We start from the raw sequence: 15,338 nt of genomic DNA, 5'->3' as shown, positions 1-15,338 counted from the left end.
CCAAGCAGGCTCCCTGCTGTCAGCAGCACATAGCCCGAGGTGGGGCCCGATTCCACAAACCGCAAGATCATGACCTGAGCAGAGATGGAGCTGGACGCTAAACTCACTGAGCCACCCAGGCGCCCCTCAGCTATTAATGCTTTAAAAAATAAATACACCTATTAATTGTTTTATCTGGCTTTTGAATTAAAGTAAGGCACACATGTGGGAAAAATAAAATATAGTACAGAAAGGTTTAGAATGAAGACCAGCATTCCTCTGTCCCACCCTCTTCTCTTCTGGAAGGCAATCATGTTTTGTGTTGTTCTTTTTTTCCTTTCCTTTCTTCTCTCCTCTCCTCTCCCTCTCCCTCTCCCTCTCCCTCTCCCTCCCCCTCCCCCTCCCTCTCTCTCTCTCTTTCTTTTTAGTAATCTCTACCCCCAGTGTGGGGCTTCAACTCACAACCCCGATTTGGAGCTCTTTGGACTGAGCCACCCAGGCGCCCCAGGCAGTCATGTTTTAAGTAGCTTTTGCTTTTAGCTCTTCTGGTGGCAACCTCCACAGGCAACCCTCACTCTTGCTGTCATCCCACCAGCCAGAGCCACTGCCTGACAATTTAGCTGCTGACCCCCACTGTGAAAGATAAAGCTTTATCTCATTTTTACCTCTCACTTTCCCTTGCCCCAGATTTGGCTAGTTATACATTAGTATTGGTTCATGTATTGATTATTTTCTAACTTTATTTATTAAAAAACTTTTTTTTAATGTTTTTTTATTTTTGAGACAGAGAGAGGCAGAGCATGAGCGGAGGAGGGGTAGAGGGAGAGGGAGACCCAGAATCCGAAGCAGGTTCCAGGTTCTGAGCTGTTGGCATAGAGCCCAACGCGGGGCTCGAACTCACAGACTGTGAGATCGTGACCTGAGTCGAAGTCGGACTCTGCTCAACCGAATGAGCCAGCTAGGCGCCCCTATTTTCTAACTTTAGATAGAACTTCTGGCTACTCCCTCTACCTTCTACCTTGGAGGTTATTAATACCTCGAATATTCCAAGTACTTTCTTTTATTTACTGTACTTATATTTTTATATCATCAAGATTAACACATCCTGTCCTGCGCCCCACACGTTGAAGTCTGTACATTGCCTCTAACCGTTGTAGGTTGTAGCAAAGTTTCCGTCCCTACTAAGAAAGTCCTGACTCCTGCGTAACCCTCCGGAGAATGTTTACTGCATCCAGACAAATGGATCATTTTTTCGGTGCATTTTATCGATGACTCAAAATCGTGTGACAATTTCCTTTGTTTTATATTTGACCTTGGCTCTCTTTCCATAATCTTTCCCATGGAATTTCTAAGTGCCTTTCTCTTTCTGTTGAGAAATAATATGCATCCTTCACTGTTCTCAAAAATTTTCATTTCTTATTCCTTCTCTACACTGCTTGGGGACCTGTTTTTCTTGACTTTCTGTTACAATCTGCACAGGCTGTTCATTGGACCTGCTTCACAGCTGTGGATCTGGGCTTTCTTCCCCCCGGACCCATGGGTCGGCTTCCCTGTTTACGGTATCACTTCTTTGCCTTCTAGTCTCCAGGGTTGCTGACATTAATCTGATGCCAGTTTGGCTTTGGTTTCTTTCTTTCCAGAATATGCCACTGCGGCATAAAAATTACCTTGAGCAGAAGGCATCTGAGTTCCTGAAATCTCTTATCTGTAAAAAGCAGAGACCTCCCCCCAAAACTCCAATGTCATAAATTCTCTCCCTGGGAGTAACCAGAGAAGACCGGTTTTTATCACTGGAGATGAGAAGCCTCCATACCACTCCTAAACATCGTCACAAAACTATCTTATCTCCCTCTCTTCTATTCTAAGGGCCCATTCATCTTTCCAAAAACACCCCCAACATTTGTTTTCCTTTAAGTGTCCTTTCCCCTCTTCCCCTTCCCCTATTAAGACGGTATATAAGCTCCAATTTTTAAAAAATGATTATATATTTCTGAGAGAGAGAGAGAGAGAGCGTGAAAGCAGGGGAGGGGCAGAGAGAGGGGGACAGAGGATCTGAAGTGGGATCCAGGCTGACTGCTGACAGCAGTGAGCCTGATGTGGGGCTCGAACTCACAGACCCTGAGATGGTGACCTGAGCCAAAGTCAGATGCTCAACCAACTGAGCCACCCAGGCACCCCTAAGCCCCAATTTTAATAGGCCCTTTGAGCCACATTTTGATTAAATCTGTCTTTTGTCAGTTTAATTCACAGGCCCCCAAACATTAAATCTAACAGGATGGAGGAGAAGTTTTTCTTCCCCAACATCACTTTATTCTTGGTATTCTTTTTATCCTTTTTTTTTTTTTTTTTAAATAAGATTTATTTTTAGAGGGTGAGTAAGCTGGGGAGAGAGGGGCAGAGGGAGGGAAAGAGAGAGAGGGAGAGAGAGAGAGAGAGAGGGAGAGGGAGAGAAGGAGACGGAAGAGAGGGAGAGACAGAGAATCCCAAGCAGGCCCCATACACAGTGTAGAGTCCAATGCTGGATTCGATCCCATGACCCTAGGATCCTAATCTGAGCTGAAATCAAGAGTCAGATGCTCAACCGATTAAGCTACTCAGGTGCCCCATACTCTTGGTATCCTTAAATCTCATAAAGCATCTCCTTTGGCATTCGGTGGACATTTTAATCTGAAAGCTTTTTATATTTTACTCTTTCATTCAGGGAAATTTGATAATTCCTTCTAATTCTATTTCAAAAATTTTGTCAGACTTCACATCTCCTAAGGAGTGATCTATATTTTTTCTCATATTTTCCATGTATCTTTTTGCTCAAGTCTTAAAAGATTTTCTTGACTTTACCTTCCAACATTTCCACTAAATTTACTATGTCAATCACTTAGAATTTTTAACAGCTCTTTCTCATTCTTTGTTTCTTTCCCATAACGTTCTATTATTACTTAAGTCTTTGTGAAGAAACTAAATTATGAGTTTGCCCTCCCTTTTCCCTAAAGCTACTACTTATTTTGTAAATTGTCTCTATACTCAGGGTCAAACACTTACTTGGTTTCTCCTTTGACTGTCCAGTTGTAGTTAACCTTCAGGGATCAGGTTAAACTTCTGAAGTGGTTTGCCCCCCATTATTTTGTATCTATTTCCCCCTAAATCCCTCCAGTGAACAGAGATATCCAGTTTGCAGGTTTGCTTTAGGCTGGGTGGTCCCCAAATGCCGCTTGGGGGCTCTGGCCCCTAACTCAGCTGCCTTTCTATTCCTCGGGCACTTGATTTTTGTTTTGGAATCAATTCCAGGCTGGCTTTTGATGGAGTTCTTTCGTGGGCCGACTTTAACTGCCCCCTCCTGTTTGTGGCTCCTCTGCTTACACTCCCACCCCCAGGACCTGGAGACTCAGTCTGAGGCTTCCTGACAATGGGAGTTCTGCCTGGTTGAGAGCCCTCCTCACCTAAGACTCTCTCCTTCATTAATATTGCACGGTGGCTTATTGTATTTCATTCCGCTCGTCAACATGCTTCCATTCGTTCCCTAAAAGATTTGAAAAATCTTGAATCTGACGATGGGCTCTCTCTGGTTACCGGTGCCCTTGTGAATCAAATCCCCATTTTATTTCCACACTATTATTTTGATAGGGCCTCAAAACAAACAAAAAAAAGAAGACAGATACTTCTGCCCAGGCTGCTGTCCGGAAATGGAAGTCACTCAACAGGCGACTCTCCAAGCAAGTTATAGTCCATTCATTCAGATGAGGTTGTATATGCGTTAATATTTTCTTTGTATCTATTTTTATTATTCCTATAGTTTTTATTGGTGTATCGTTGACATACAACGTTGTATCAGTTTTGGGAGTACAACATAGTGATTCAACAACTATACACATTATGCTCCGCCCGCCATGACACCGACTGACACCACACGACGTTTTTACAACAGTATCGCCTACATTTCCTGTGCTGTGCTTCTTGTTCCCGTGACATCTGCATTTTCTTTTTTTTTTTTTAATTTTTTTTTTTTCAACGTTTATTTATTTTTGGGACAGAGAGAGACAGAGCATGAACGGGGGAGGGGCAGAGAGAGAGGGAGACACAGAATCGGAAACAGGCTCCAGGCTCTGAGCCATCAGCCCAGAGCCTGACGCGGGGCTCGAACTCACGGACCGTGAGATCGTGACCCGGCTGAAGTCGGACGCTTAACCGACTGAGCCACCCAGGCACCCCTGCATTTTCTAACTGTAAGTTTGTACCTCTTAATCCCCTGTACCCACTTTGCCCTATTACTTGCTTCTCTGAATGTGAAAACCTCACCTTAGTAACATATAAATTCTACACAAATAATTGTTATCATTCATAAAAGCTGAATTTCTTTTGTTACTCAAGAAGTTTTATTCTGAAATCCTTAAGTTCTACAAGACAGAAAAAAGAGATTTTTTTCCACGTACTTGAGATGATTTCTGTAGATGTTCAATTTCAACTGCCGTAACTGCAACTATAAAACAGAGAACTTACCCAAGAAAATGTCGACCAGCATATTCATAGTAAATCTCCCAGAAGGACCTGCAGGGGGTTTGTTTTGTGTTCCTTGTGCTGAACTATGTTCTTGAACAAATCTTACAATATCTTTTACATCATCAGTCACATCTCTTGTCTTACAATCCTATGAATAAAAACAGATTACTTTCGGTGTAATTAAGATGATAACCTAGACTGCTAGGGTTTAATAGTAACAACGGTAGTCTCACAACAAACCGTTTCCACACCAAAACCAAGACCAAAACCCAAGTTCCAAGTGTTCTTTCTTTTCTTTTTTTAAAAAAAAATTTTTTTTTTTCAATGTTTATTTTTGGGACAGAGAGAGACAGAGCACGAACGGGGGAGGGGCAGAGAGAGAGGGAGACACAGAATCGGAAACAGGCTCCAGGCTCTGAGCCATCAGCCCAGAGCCCGACGCGGGGCTCGAACTCACGGACTGCGAGGTCGTGACCTGGCTGAAGTCGGACGCTTAACCGACTGCGCCACCCAGGCGCCCCTATCTTTTCTAAGTTCTTATACTGACCCTGTGTCTAGAACAATTAGCACTCCACTATGTATGTTTTATTGCTGTGTTACAGACATACCTCTCATCTTTCAATTAGCCGATAGCATGCTGTGGGTGGGACTGTTGTCTCCTTCTTTTCAAACCCTTCATACCTTCTAGAACAGTGCTCCGGCATTTACTTGGATGGTGACCTCTGATCACTTTTGGGGCTTTGATGGCACAGTCAACCCTTTTAATGGTCTCGTCAGTTTGCTCTCTCCTTCTCCTCACTGGTCTCCCAACGAGGCCTAATTTTTTAAGCCCCCATTACCACAGGACCTGTCTGCTTTCATCTATCCTGGCTCTGTAAACTCGCAGTACTAACCACCCGCTGTTCTCAAAAGTGGTATCATGCTCCTGGCCTCCGTCTATGCAGCCCCCTTACCTTCTAACCCTTGTTCATCTGCTGCAGTCTAACAACCTCAAGACAAACAGGTTTCTTGTCTTATTCTAAAAATTGGTGGTGATTTTGAGGCTCTGTCTGGGACCATCATGAAACAGGGCCCTGTCCTCCCCTCCCACACCATTCCTGCCTTGATTCTTGGTGACTCAGCAGACAGATGACCCCCCACACCTTGGCCTCTGGCATCCTGATCTCCTCTGCCCTAGTGACCCTGTCCTCTGTGAATGCCAGCTGCTCACGTCCATGGTCATGCCCACCACCTTGGCCTCACTAATAACAGCAACCCCTTCATTCTACGACTGCCACCTCACGCCATCTAGTACATTCTGAGCCTAATAATCCACCGGGCCTGCCCATCCACGGGTTCCCATCAGATGATCTCTTGACTCAGCCTAAATTCCACAGCGGTCATTACAATACTACTGGTCCACATAACTTCAACTCCCTGGCCCTTAGGCCACCTCATCACATTCACTGCTTGACACACAGTAGATCCAATTCTTCACCACTCCGTGCCAGTACCTCAGTAGCTGAACTTGGCTGGAGAAACACCGGCAACCACGCTGAATGTCTGCGCTTTCAGCAAATGGCCACAGACCTCAGGGGGACCCTGACCGCGGCCAGGTGATCATCATACATCCCCAGTCTATCACTCCTCTGCTCTCTTAGAGCAGGAGTCGGCATACTGTGGCCTACGAGCTGGATGCCGGTTTCTATAAATCAAATTTTACTGGAACATAGCCATGGAAAAATCGATGTATTTATTGTTTATGTCTGCTTTGGGGCTAAGAGAGCAGAGCTGGGCACCTGTGACAGAGACCCTGATACCGAGGCGCACAAAGCCTGACGGATTTCCTCTGGCCCTTTAAGATAAAGTTCGCCGAACTGTCCTAGCCGGCCACTTCCCATTCTGCTTGCTCTTCAATCACTCTCTTATCCTGGCCGCTGCCGACCTTGCCTGCTTCTTCACTGAGAAAACTGAAGCAGCCGGAAGAGAGCTTTTGCAGATTCCTTCACAACATCAATCACCGGCGCCAGTCCTGCACGGCCTTCTCTTTCCTCCTGCTATTCCAGATGAACTCTCTAGGTTCCTGCCTAAAGCCAATCTCTCGAGTTGCACATTAGACACCCCCCCACCCCCCGTCTATTCAAGGACACTGCTTCAGCGGTTCTCTCCTCTCTCCTCACGTGTCAACGTTTCATCCTGGACAAGTGCATTCCTAGCAGTGCAGCCACGGGCTGCTTCCCCTGCCAGCTGCTGTTTCGTTTCTCTGCTCATCCTTGAAGCACAACTGGTAAGAGTTCTCTGTATTCACCGTCTCCAGTTTTGCCCCCATCTACTGAAACTGGTCAAACAAATGCAAGCCGCCTCGATTCCCGTGGCGCTAAATCCAGTGGCGTCTTCCTGGTCCCTTCCCTGCTTAGCTTAGCGGCAGGGTTTGAGCGGCTCGCACACCCTCCTTTCTGAACCACTTTCTGGGCGTATTTTTGGTTTTCCTCTGACCTTGCTACCTCTCTTTCTTGGTCGCCTTTCCTTGCTCCTCCTCCTCTTCTCCTTAACCTCTTAATGTCCCAGGGCTCAGAGGTTTGGTTTTCTTCTCTTCGGTCTAAACTTAAATCCCGGAAGATTTCATCTGCGCACGTGGCTTCGAATACCACCTATATGCCCAAATCCCTATGTACCACAAGCCTCTTTCCAGAATTCCTCAATCAACAGACACACCTAACTCAATATACCATAAACCTAACTGATCCATCCTGCCAAACGTCCTGCCCCAAATGTCCTGGCCGGGGTGGGGGGGAGGGTCACACCACGCCTCCAGTTACTCGGCCCTCCATTCGCTGCTTTGGCCTGCCTTTTCCTTTCCCCTTAACTCTTGGCCCTGCTCAGCTACACGGGCTCCCCCACTATCCCCCCAATGCACAGGTATGCCCCCCCGCCCCACCTTGGGGCCAAGAATGCCCACATCCAGGGAACTGCATCTTTGCAATAAGACGCCCCTGGGCCACCTTACCCAATACCGCATTGTGCCCCCCACCCGCCACTCCTGACTCCTTATACTGCTGTGCTTGACACGCACTTATGCTTTTGTATTCAGCTTCCCTCTGCTAGAACGTAAGCCCCACAAGGGCAAGGATGCTTATATCCTGTTCAGTGATGCATCCCAAACTCCTAGAACAGCGCCTGACACAGAGCAGGCACTCAACAAATATTTGCTAAACGAGAAGTGATTGGCAGCATCTACAGGGGAAGGCTGGGGGCAGGCTGAGGCAGGGGCGGCGGGGGGGGGGGGGGGGGGTAGATGGCTGCCGATCCACGATTCCACCCCAATCCACCCCAAGGGAGGGTATATCACCCTCTGCTCTGGCCAGCACTGCAGATCTTTGTAACTACTTTATTCTTCACATGGTATCACGATTATGTGAATCCACGTCTGTCTGTCCCCCTCCAGTCTATGAACTGGCCCACACCCTGTTCATCTGTGAATCCCTAGCACCTTGCAGACGTTTCTTTTCTTTTTTTTTTTTTTTTAATTTTTTTAACGTTTATTCATTTTTGAGAGACAGAGACAGAGCATAAGTGAGGGGAGGGGCAGAGAGAGAGGGAGACACAGAATCCCAAGCAGGCTCCAGCCTCCGAGCTGTCAGCACAGAGCCCGACGCGGGGCTGGCTCTCGTGAACCACGAGATCGTGACCTGAACCGAAGTTGGACGCTCAACCGACTGAGCCACCCGGGAGCCCACCAACATTTCAAATAATGTGAAAATGCTCTGTTAAGTACAGAGACATTAAAACACAGAATCACCATGAGAGGTAAAATAAAGTACCTGATGAATGAATTTAACAACTTCCCACAGTTATTTTTAGGACAGACAATAGCAAACTCATCTAGAAGCTACTGCTATTCATTCTTTATAGGTTTTAAATAACCAATTTATAGAATAATGTAATTGACCTGATTCAAATGCACGGTCCACTAGTTAGTATAACTCTTTTGAAAAAGAGTTCTTCCAATATAAATTGGAATTTGATTTAAATATTCTACCTGTACATGTCAGATCTTTTTGGGTTATCTACAGATTAACAATATTTCTAAAATATTCTGTAACCTTTGGTACACATCTATAACCTTAGCATTTTGGACAGGTCCAGTAAACTTTTCATAGGCTTCTAATTTGAGAACTATTCTCCAGAATTACTACTAAATGTTTCTATTCCAAATTACTATGGGGAAGAAGCCACCTTCCCCAGTTCAGTCCCCAAGGGCCTATGTATGGTAACCTAACTTGGCTAAATTAAGAAAGAAAAAACAAAACAAAACAAAACAAAACAAAAAAAAAAAAGAAAGAAAAAACAAAGTCCTAGCAATTTCCTGAATTACAAAGAATTTAAAACTTTCTCATTTTACCTTGGTTTTACAGCAATTATCACAAGAAACATCTGGGTATTTCTTACAAAAATCAGGATTAAATCCATTTTCACCAAAGTAAGCCAAAAGCTGTATTCTCCTGCATTCTGTTATATTTTCACAGTAGTGCACCATACTATACAAATTGTTGAAGTGAGTCTCTCTTGTATGACGGTTTCCATCCTTCTCCACTGAAAGAGGTGAAGCACATAGTAAAGACACTTCTTAGAGTAGAAAAATAGAAGAAAACACTACAAAAATGTTTAGAATAGATTAATATAATTTTAAATCTTAAATGAAATAAAATTACTAGTAGCCATTATATATCAACATAACATCATTCTATAGTATAATCAACTGAGTATGTTTATCCCTCAAATTTTTAGTTTTATAGGAATAAATGAAGATTGTCATCAAGAGTGGCTGAACAATTTTTTTTAAATCTTCGTTGTACCCAACAATGAAAATCTGACTGAACTTTACTGTACTTATCAGACACTCATGTACTTGACTGCACGTCCAAAGTCAGCAGAGCATGGATGGAACTATGGCAGCGGGCTGCACGCCTCCCTGGGCATCTGGGATGGAAGCAGTTAAGCCAGTGGCTCCAGAACCGTGCTGAGGAGCCCCGGGGTGCTGCGGTGAATACTGCGGGGTATCTTAAATGTCAGGGAAACACAGCAGTACCTAACATCTCCTGGCACCACACAAAATGCTAGTCTGCGGGGCCGCCCCATGTTCATCTCCGTGAAACTGAAGTGTTGGAGGCTGTTGGGATAAAAACAAGTACCTCCAGAAAACCCGTGTGAAACAGGAAGTAAGGGTAGCAGCTTCTAATGTAATTTCAAGGTTTGAGAATGACGCACACATACTTACCATTGGCAAGCAACTGCGGTTAGTTAAGAAAGAAAATAAAATTTGTTCTTCTAGTTTACGAGTACTATTTTTTTCCAAAATGTTGCTAAGTGTTTAAGACTTTAAATGCTTATTAAACTGTTTGGACCTAACTTAATACAGGTTCTGTTTCAAAACACACATGGACACACTGAGTTTAAAAGTTTCATTTTTTCACTGAGAATCGTCTTGTTACATAGAGTGCAAGGGGCGTGGGCTTTGGGGGTCAGGCAGACCTGGGCCCCGGCAGGGCGCTGCCGCTTACCGGCTCGCGTCTCACGTCCTCGTCCGTGAAACGAGGGGAGAAATGGCAGCACCTGTCAGGCTTGTCGTGCAGCCTGAGCGAAGGGGTATAATCAAGCAGCGAAGGTGGCAGCATACGGCGGATGCCAAGCGATGCCCTCTGTCAGCATCGCTACCACTGTCCTTCCACTTGCCCCCCATCCTACTGCTGCTGCTGCTCATGGGGGCTCCCGGGGGCAAGTTACAAAACCTTAATGAAGCTCTCTTTTTTCATCGGACAAACTCTGCCTCAAAAGCCAGGCACTATGAGCAAAAAAGGTGATACAATATTTGGCACGGTGCCTGGTAAGTGTCACATCCCATATGTAGTATCTCTGGCGGGGTCCGTTCAAAAGCAGTCTCAAAATAGAAAACTTACTTAGGAAATACATTTAACGAGCACAACGTAATAGAAAAACGGGCAAAGGGCATAACAAAACTCTAAAATACGTATCCGCTTTGACCCGGCAAGTCTAAGTCTGGAAACGTATCCTATGTACACAAGCGCACAAACGCCCAAAGATACCCGTACAAAAATGCTCGATGTTGCACTGCTGATAACGTGAAAACCAAGAAATAATCTAGGTCTCTATTCAAAGAGGACTGGTTAAGTAGACCTGGAATAAACCGTACTAGGGAATTCTAGGTAGTCAAACCACACGTGGCTACATCTTAGCTAGAATGAAAACAGTAAGGTCGCCGTACGTCTACGTAGGACAGGCACATCCCACTCACATTGCAAAATACATGCATTTGGCAGGGGTAAACAGCAAAGACAAAATACTGCTTCTCTCTGATGGGGGGGTGGGTGGGGGGTTGAGATAGGAGAGGGACATACGGGGGGTTTTATTTCTTAACCTGGTGGTACATGAGCGTTCGTTACTCCTTCCATTCTACCATTCTGCGTGTTTGAAACATGTGTTACATGCAAGGACGCATGCAGAGATTGAATCTGGAAGGACAAAGGAAACCAATAGCTGGGGTTCTTTCCTAGAGTAGAACTGTATACAAGCATGCTTTGGAAATTTTCTGCCTCATGCACGTCCATATACGCACGCCTGCATCATTTGAGTTTTACGTGACAAGCGTGTAATACTTGTGCAATAAAAGTGAACTGAAGTAAAATTTCCATATCTACATAAACACTTCTAGTTTTCTACGACTATTTGAAGGAAACTGGACCAGAAGTACCACAATAGCAGGAGGAGATTACTATCACGAGGCTGAAAAGGACAGGATGTCTCTACAACGGGGCTTGACTTACTCAAGATGAGTCTCTTCAGTCTGGTCACATCATGATAGGTATAGAACAGCAGGCAGTGAGATATTTCCCCATCTCTCCCCGCTCTGCCCGATTCCTGGTAGTAACCCTCCACGGATTTAGGGAGAGACGCGTGGATCACAAATCGCACGTCGGGTTTGTCAATCCCCATTCCGAATGCTATTGTTGCACAGATAACCTGATGGGAGAGCAAAAGCCTGTTAGACTCATAACAGACTTAAAGACACATTTTAATCACAGATGCCTCTAAAAGCTCTATCCTCTATTTTACTTTAAAATGCACTCTATACAACTATCTAGTTTTTTTTCTTTTTCTTTCTCCTTCCTTCCTTCCTTCCTTCTTTCCTTCTTTCTCTTCCTTCCTTCCTTCCTTCCTTCCTTCCTTCCTTCCTTCCTTCCTTCCTTCCTCCTATCGGTAGAGAATCATTTATTCCAAGAGAAACTGAGATAATAAGGACTGGAGACAGGAGAGCATGAGACAAATACATGAGTGGAGAAACAGGTGAGGGTGAGGCTATGTGTGTGGGTACCTCCTTTAGGGTAAAAAATAAGTACTTCTGTTCTTACGGGAAGTGATTTCCTATCTTACTTGTATATCAAAATCAACATAAATATACTAGCCAATGTTCAGAAGGATTCTGTATCATCTTAAGGACTAAAGAGAAGCACAATATAAATTTTCAAAAATCCCGCTGGGTAAAGTGACCCCAGTCATCTTGACTGCTCTGGGGTTTGCAAGGAACAGACATTTAAGCATCGCTGCTCATTGCGGTCGTCAGCGTTGTCTTCTACTTGGGGGTGGGGTATTTTCTACCCAAGTCAGCACTCTTCTCCGCTGGGACGCTAAACACACGTCCGAAGGACTCCAGGAAAATGGCACAGCTGGGTTCAGGTACTGTTTCACGATGTGCTTTTTTCTTCAACTTTGACAGTAGTGAATGCGCTAAATGTCTTGATAGAGAAGGTCACATTTGGGAATATTCTTGGGATCAGTAAGACTTTGGACAATAAGCTTTCTCCTCACTGCTCCTCGATAAATTACCTCAACCACATCTATGAAGTCTTGCTTGGTTTTGAAACTTCCCACAAACTTAGTGTGATCAGGAGACCCCTAATTCACTTTCATGTGCTGCCCATCGAAGAACACAGTAGATGGAATATAACCGATGTCAAAATAGTGCGTGTAAATGGGAGTTCGGTCCACATCTACCAGATACATGGCAGCCATTCTACTCAGGTCAGAAGACGTCTTAGAAGGAATATCATCTGGCTGCAGACAGACAGGATCCTCATCTCTCCCAAACCTGAACCAACGCCTTCTCTGCAGTACTTTTTATTGCTTGGTCTACTTCTTTTTTGCTAGTTAGCTTGGGCAACAGGAAGCTCACCTCGACATGATCCAAATATTTATCCTCACCGTCGCTCTTTATTTGTGCAAGGCACCTCCTTCTCTTCCACTCGAGGACTGTCCTCAACCCCGACCACTTCTCCAAAAGGTTGGTACACTGGCAGTTCCCTTCTTCTACACCAAAAGCAGCGACCCTAACTCAAAGTAACCCAGGGGTTGGTTACTGCCTCCCAACTCTGGCAGACCACTTAAAAAAATATATAACAACAATCTAGTTTCTTAAGTTGGTCCCATTATTTTGCATGACTAATGTGAGATCTTCATATTGATAATTTGCAATTACTACTGAGACCCAAAAAGGTAAAGAGAGGCTCGTGTGGTGGGGTGGCAGGCACTTTCTCATGGATTTGGTATTGTCACGTAAGGGGCCAGACTCAAGAGCAGTCAGTAACCTCCGAACGTGCTGCCGCATCTAGTTCTCTTATGTTTGTTTTTTTTTTTTAATTTTAATTTTTTTTAATGTTTATTTTTGAGAGCGACAGAAAAGCGGGGGAGGGGCAGAGATGGAGGGAGACACAGAATCCGAAGCAGGCTCCAGGCTCTAAGCTGACAGCATAGAGCCCAATGCGGGGCTCCAACCCACGAGCCGTGAGATCCTGACCTGAGCTGAAGTCAGATGCTTACCCAATTGAACCACCCAGGTGCCCCTCTCTTATGTTTTTGATATGGAGGTATGAGGGGCACTGCCCACACAGCCATAGCACCGAGGTCATGGTCATGATCGGGTCGCTCAGGAGCTCCAGGGTGATGACCACTGCTAGTGCCTCTGATGCTTCAGGAACCGTGGCAATGTCACCTGTGCCCGTGTTTACCATCTGTTTTTCCCTAGTGGGAGCAGCTGATCAATCACACACCAGCTTCTTTTCCTCAACAGCTGATTTCAAAGTAAAAACTTGAGGGGTGCCTGGGTGGCGCAGTTGGTTAAGCGTCCGACTTCAGCCAGGTCACGATCTCGCGGTCCGGGAGTTCGAGCCCCGCGTCGGGCTCTGGGCTGATGGCTCAGAGCCTGGAGCCTGTTTCCGATTCTGTGTCTCCCTCTCTCTCTGCCCCTCCCCCGTTCATGCTCTGTCTCTCTCTGTCCCAAAAATAAATAAAAGTTGAAAAAAAAAAATTTTCAAAGTAAAAACTTGTGAAATTTTTATTGGAACTCACATGGGTAAAAGTCTGAGAGCTGCTTATATTGGGGGGAAAGAAAAAGACTGGAGACCATGCATCGTGGCTGATGCAAATTACTTAGGAAAACCAAGGTGACAGTTGAACTTCAGGAGCTTCATAAATTGATTTTTAGTAAAAAAAACCATTGTCAAGAATAACCATGGCAGTTGCAAATTTAGGGCTTATTAACCCAAAAACATTACATCTCCAGGCAAAATTATATTATACAAATAAAGCTGCGAGACCAGTATTTCAAAAGCAACCAAACTACCTGGTAGCCAGACTGAGGCCGATGACATGATTTCGGTCACTGGGCACCAGGGAGAGGAACGGCACGCAGTGGAGTAGGCTGATAGCAAACGGGCGTGTTTGTCCACACTGGTGACGGCTGCGGCCTGAACTACAGGCTAGTCGTCCCCCCAGATTTATGGCACTTTTATCAAAGGAAATGTCCTTGGAGAGAGAAAGTCTGCCGGAGCCTCGAGTGGCTGAGAGCAGGTGGGGAGGCTGTGCAGAGTGGGGTGGCAGCCCACAGGCCCACAGGGCATGGCCTGCGGCGGTCCCACAAGTAGGGGGGCTCCCAAGGGCAAGTCTCCCAAGGTCAAGGTCTCCTGAGGTCGAGGGGTGGGCCAGGGGCAGTCTGCAGGCTCCCAGGGAGGTGACCCTGAAGCCAACTTCCCCTGAAAGCCTTTAGCCTTGTCACTGGGAAAACTGGCTTAGTCGAGCTGTTACTTCCTTCTTTATTTCTGTGTTGCTCTTAAAACGCCAGACTATAATAATTTCTTTGTGAAGAAAAACAATGAAGTTTTTATTCTATCTCATAAATCTAACAAGATCAAGGTTGTCCAGTGACTGTATTATTATACCTGGATGGTAAGGATTAGCTAGTCTGAAAACAAACAAAAACTCACCAATTTTTTAAACCCATATTTTTGATCAAAGTGTTTTATGTACATATATACAAATACGTTATCTGTATGCATGTGTACTGTGGAATACTTATACTATACGTAGAGATTTAAAGAACTTGAAAATATTTGGCTTTTTTTCTCATCTATTTTTCTATTCAATTTTCTTTTCTTTTTTTTTTTTAATTAAAAAAAAGGTTTATTTACTTTTGAGAGAGAGAGTGAGTGTGAGTGAGCGAGGCAGGGGCAGAGAGAGGGAGACAGAGAATCCCAAGCAGGCTCCAGGCTCTGAGCTGTCAGCACACAGCCCGATGTGGGGCTCAAACCCACAAACCGTGAGATCATGACCTGAGCTGGAGTCAGATGCTTAACTGACTGAGCCACCCAGGTGTCCTTCAATTTTTTTTTTTATGGTTGAGATCTCACACTTCTGGATTCTATTTGTCCCTACGTTTTTCCATCGTTGACATTTGAACATTTTCAAATCATTATGAAATTCTTCACAAACCATTTTCAATGTCAGGAATGCTCTATAATGTACCCAGTCACTCTCTC

At 44.9% G+C, this 15,338-nt stretch overlaps 1 protein-coding gene and 1 pseudogene across 8 annotated transcripts in view; both read right to left on the bottom strand.

The window, feature by feature from the left end:
- The window catches only part of BLM (BLM RecQ like helicase), a 90,480-nt gene that overhangs the window by 12,501 nt on the left and 62,641 nt on the right, over nt 1-15,338 (bottom strand). For all 8 annotated transcript variants that reach the window (XM_047862566.1, XM_047862567.1, XM_047862569.1 and 5 more), the window contains 3 exons: nt 11,295-11,490; nt 8,855-9,045; nt 4,474-4,621 (listed from right to left, as the gene is read on the bottom strand). In XM_047862566.1, the coding sequence (XP_047718522.1) occupies nt 4,474-4,621; nt 8,855-9,045; nt 11,295-11,490 (535 nt within the window). The remainder of the gene's footprint in view (nt 1-4,473; nt 4,622-8,854; nt 9,046-11,294; nt 11,491-15,338) is intronic.
- On the bottom strand, nt 12,095-13,535 carry LOC125168693 (thioredoxin-like protein 4B; annotated as a pseudogene).

Source organism: Prionailurus viverrinus, chromosome B3 (assembly GCF_022837055.1).
Source record: "Prionailurus viverrinus isolate Anna chromosome B3, UM_Priviv_1.0, whole genome shotgun sequence".
NCBI classification, from domain to species: Eukaryota; Metazoa; Chordata; class Mammalia; order Carnivora; family Felidae; genus Prionailurus; species Prionailurus viverrinus.
Note: the sequence above shows the minus strand (reverse complement) of the source record. Positions and strands in the feature narration are given on the sequence as shown.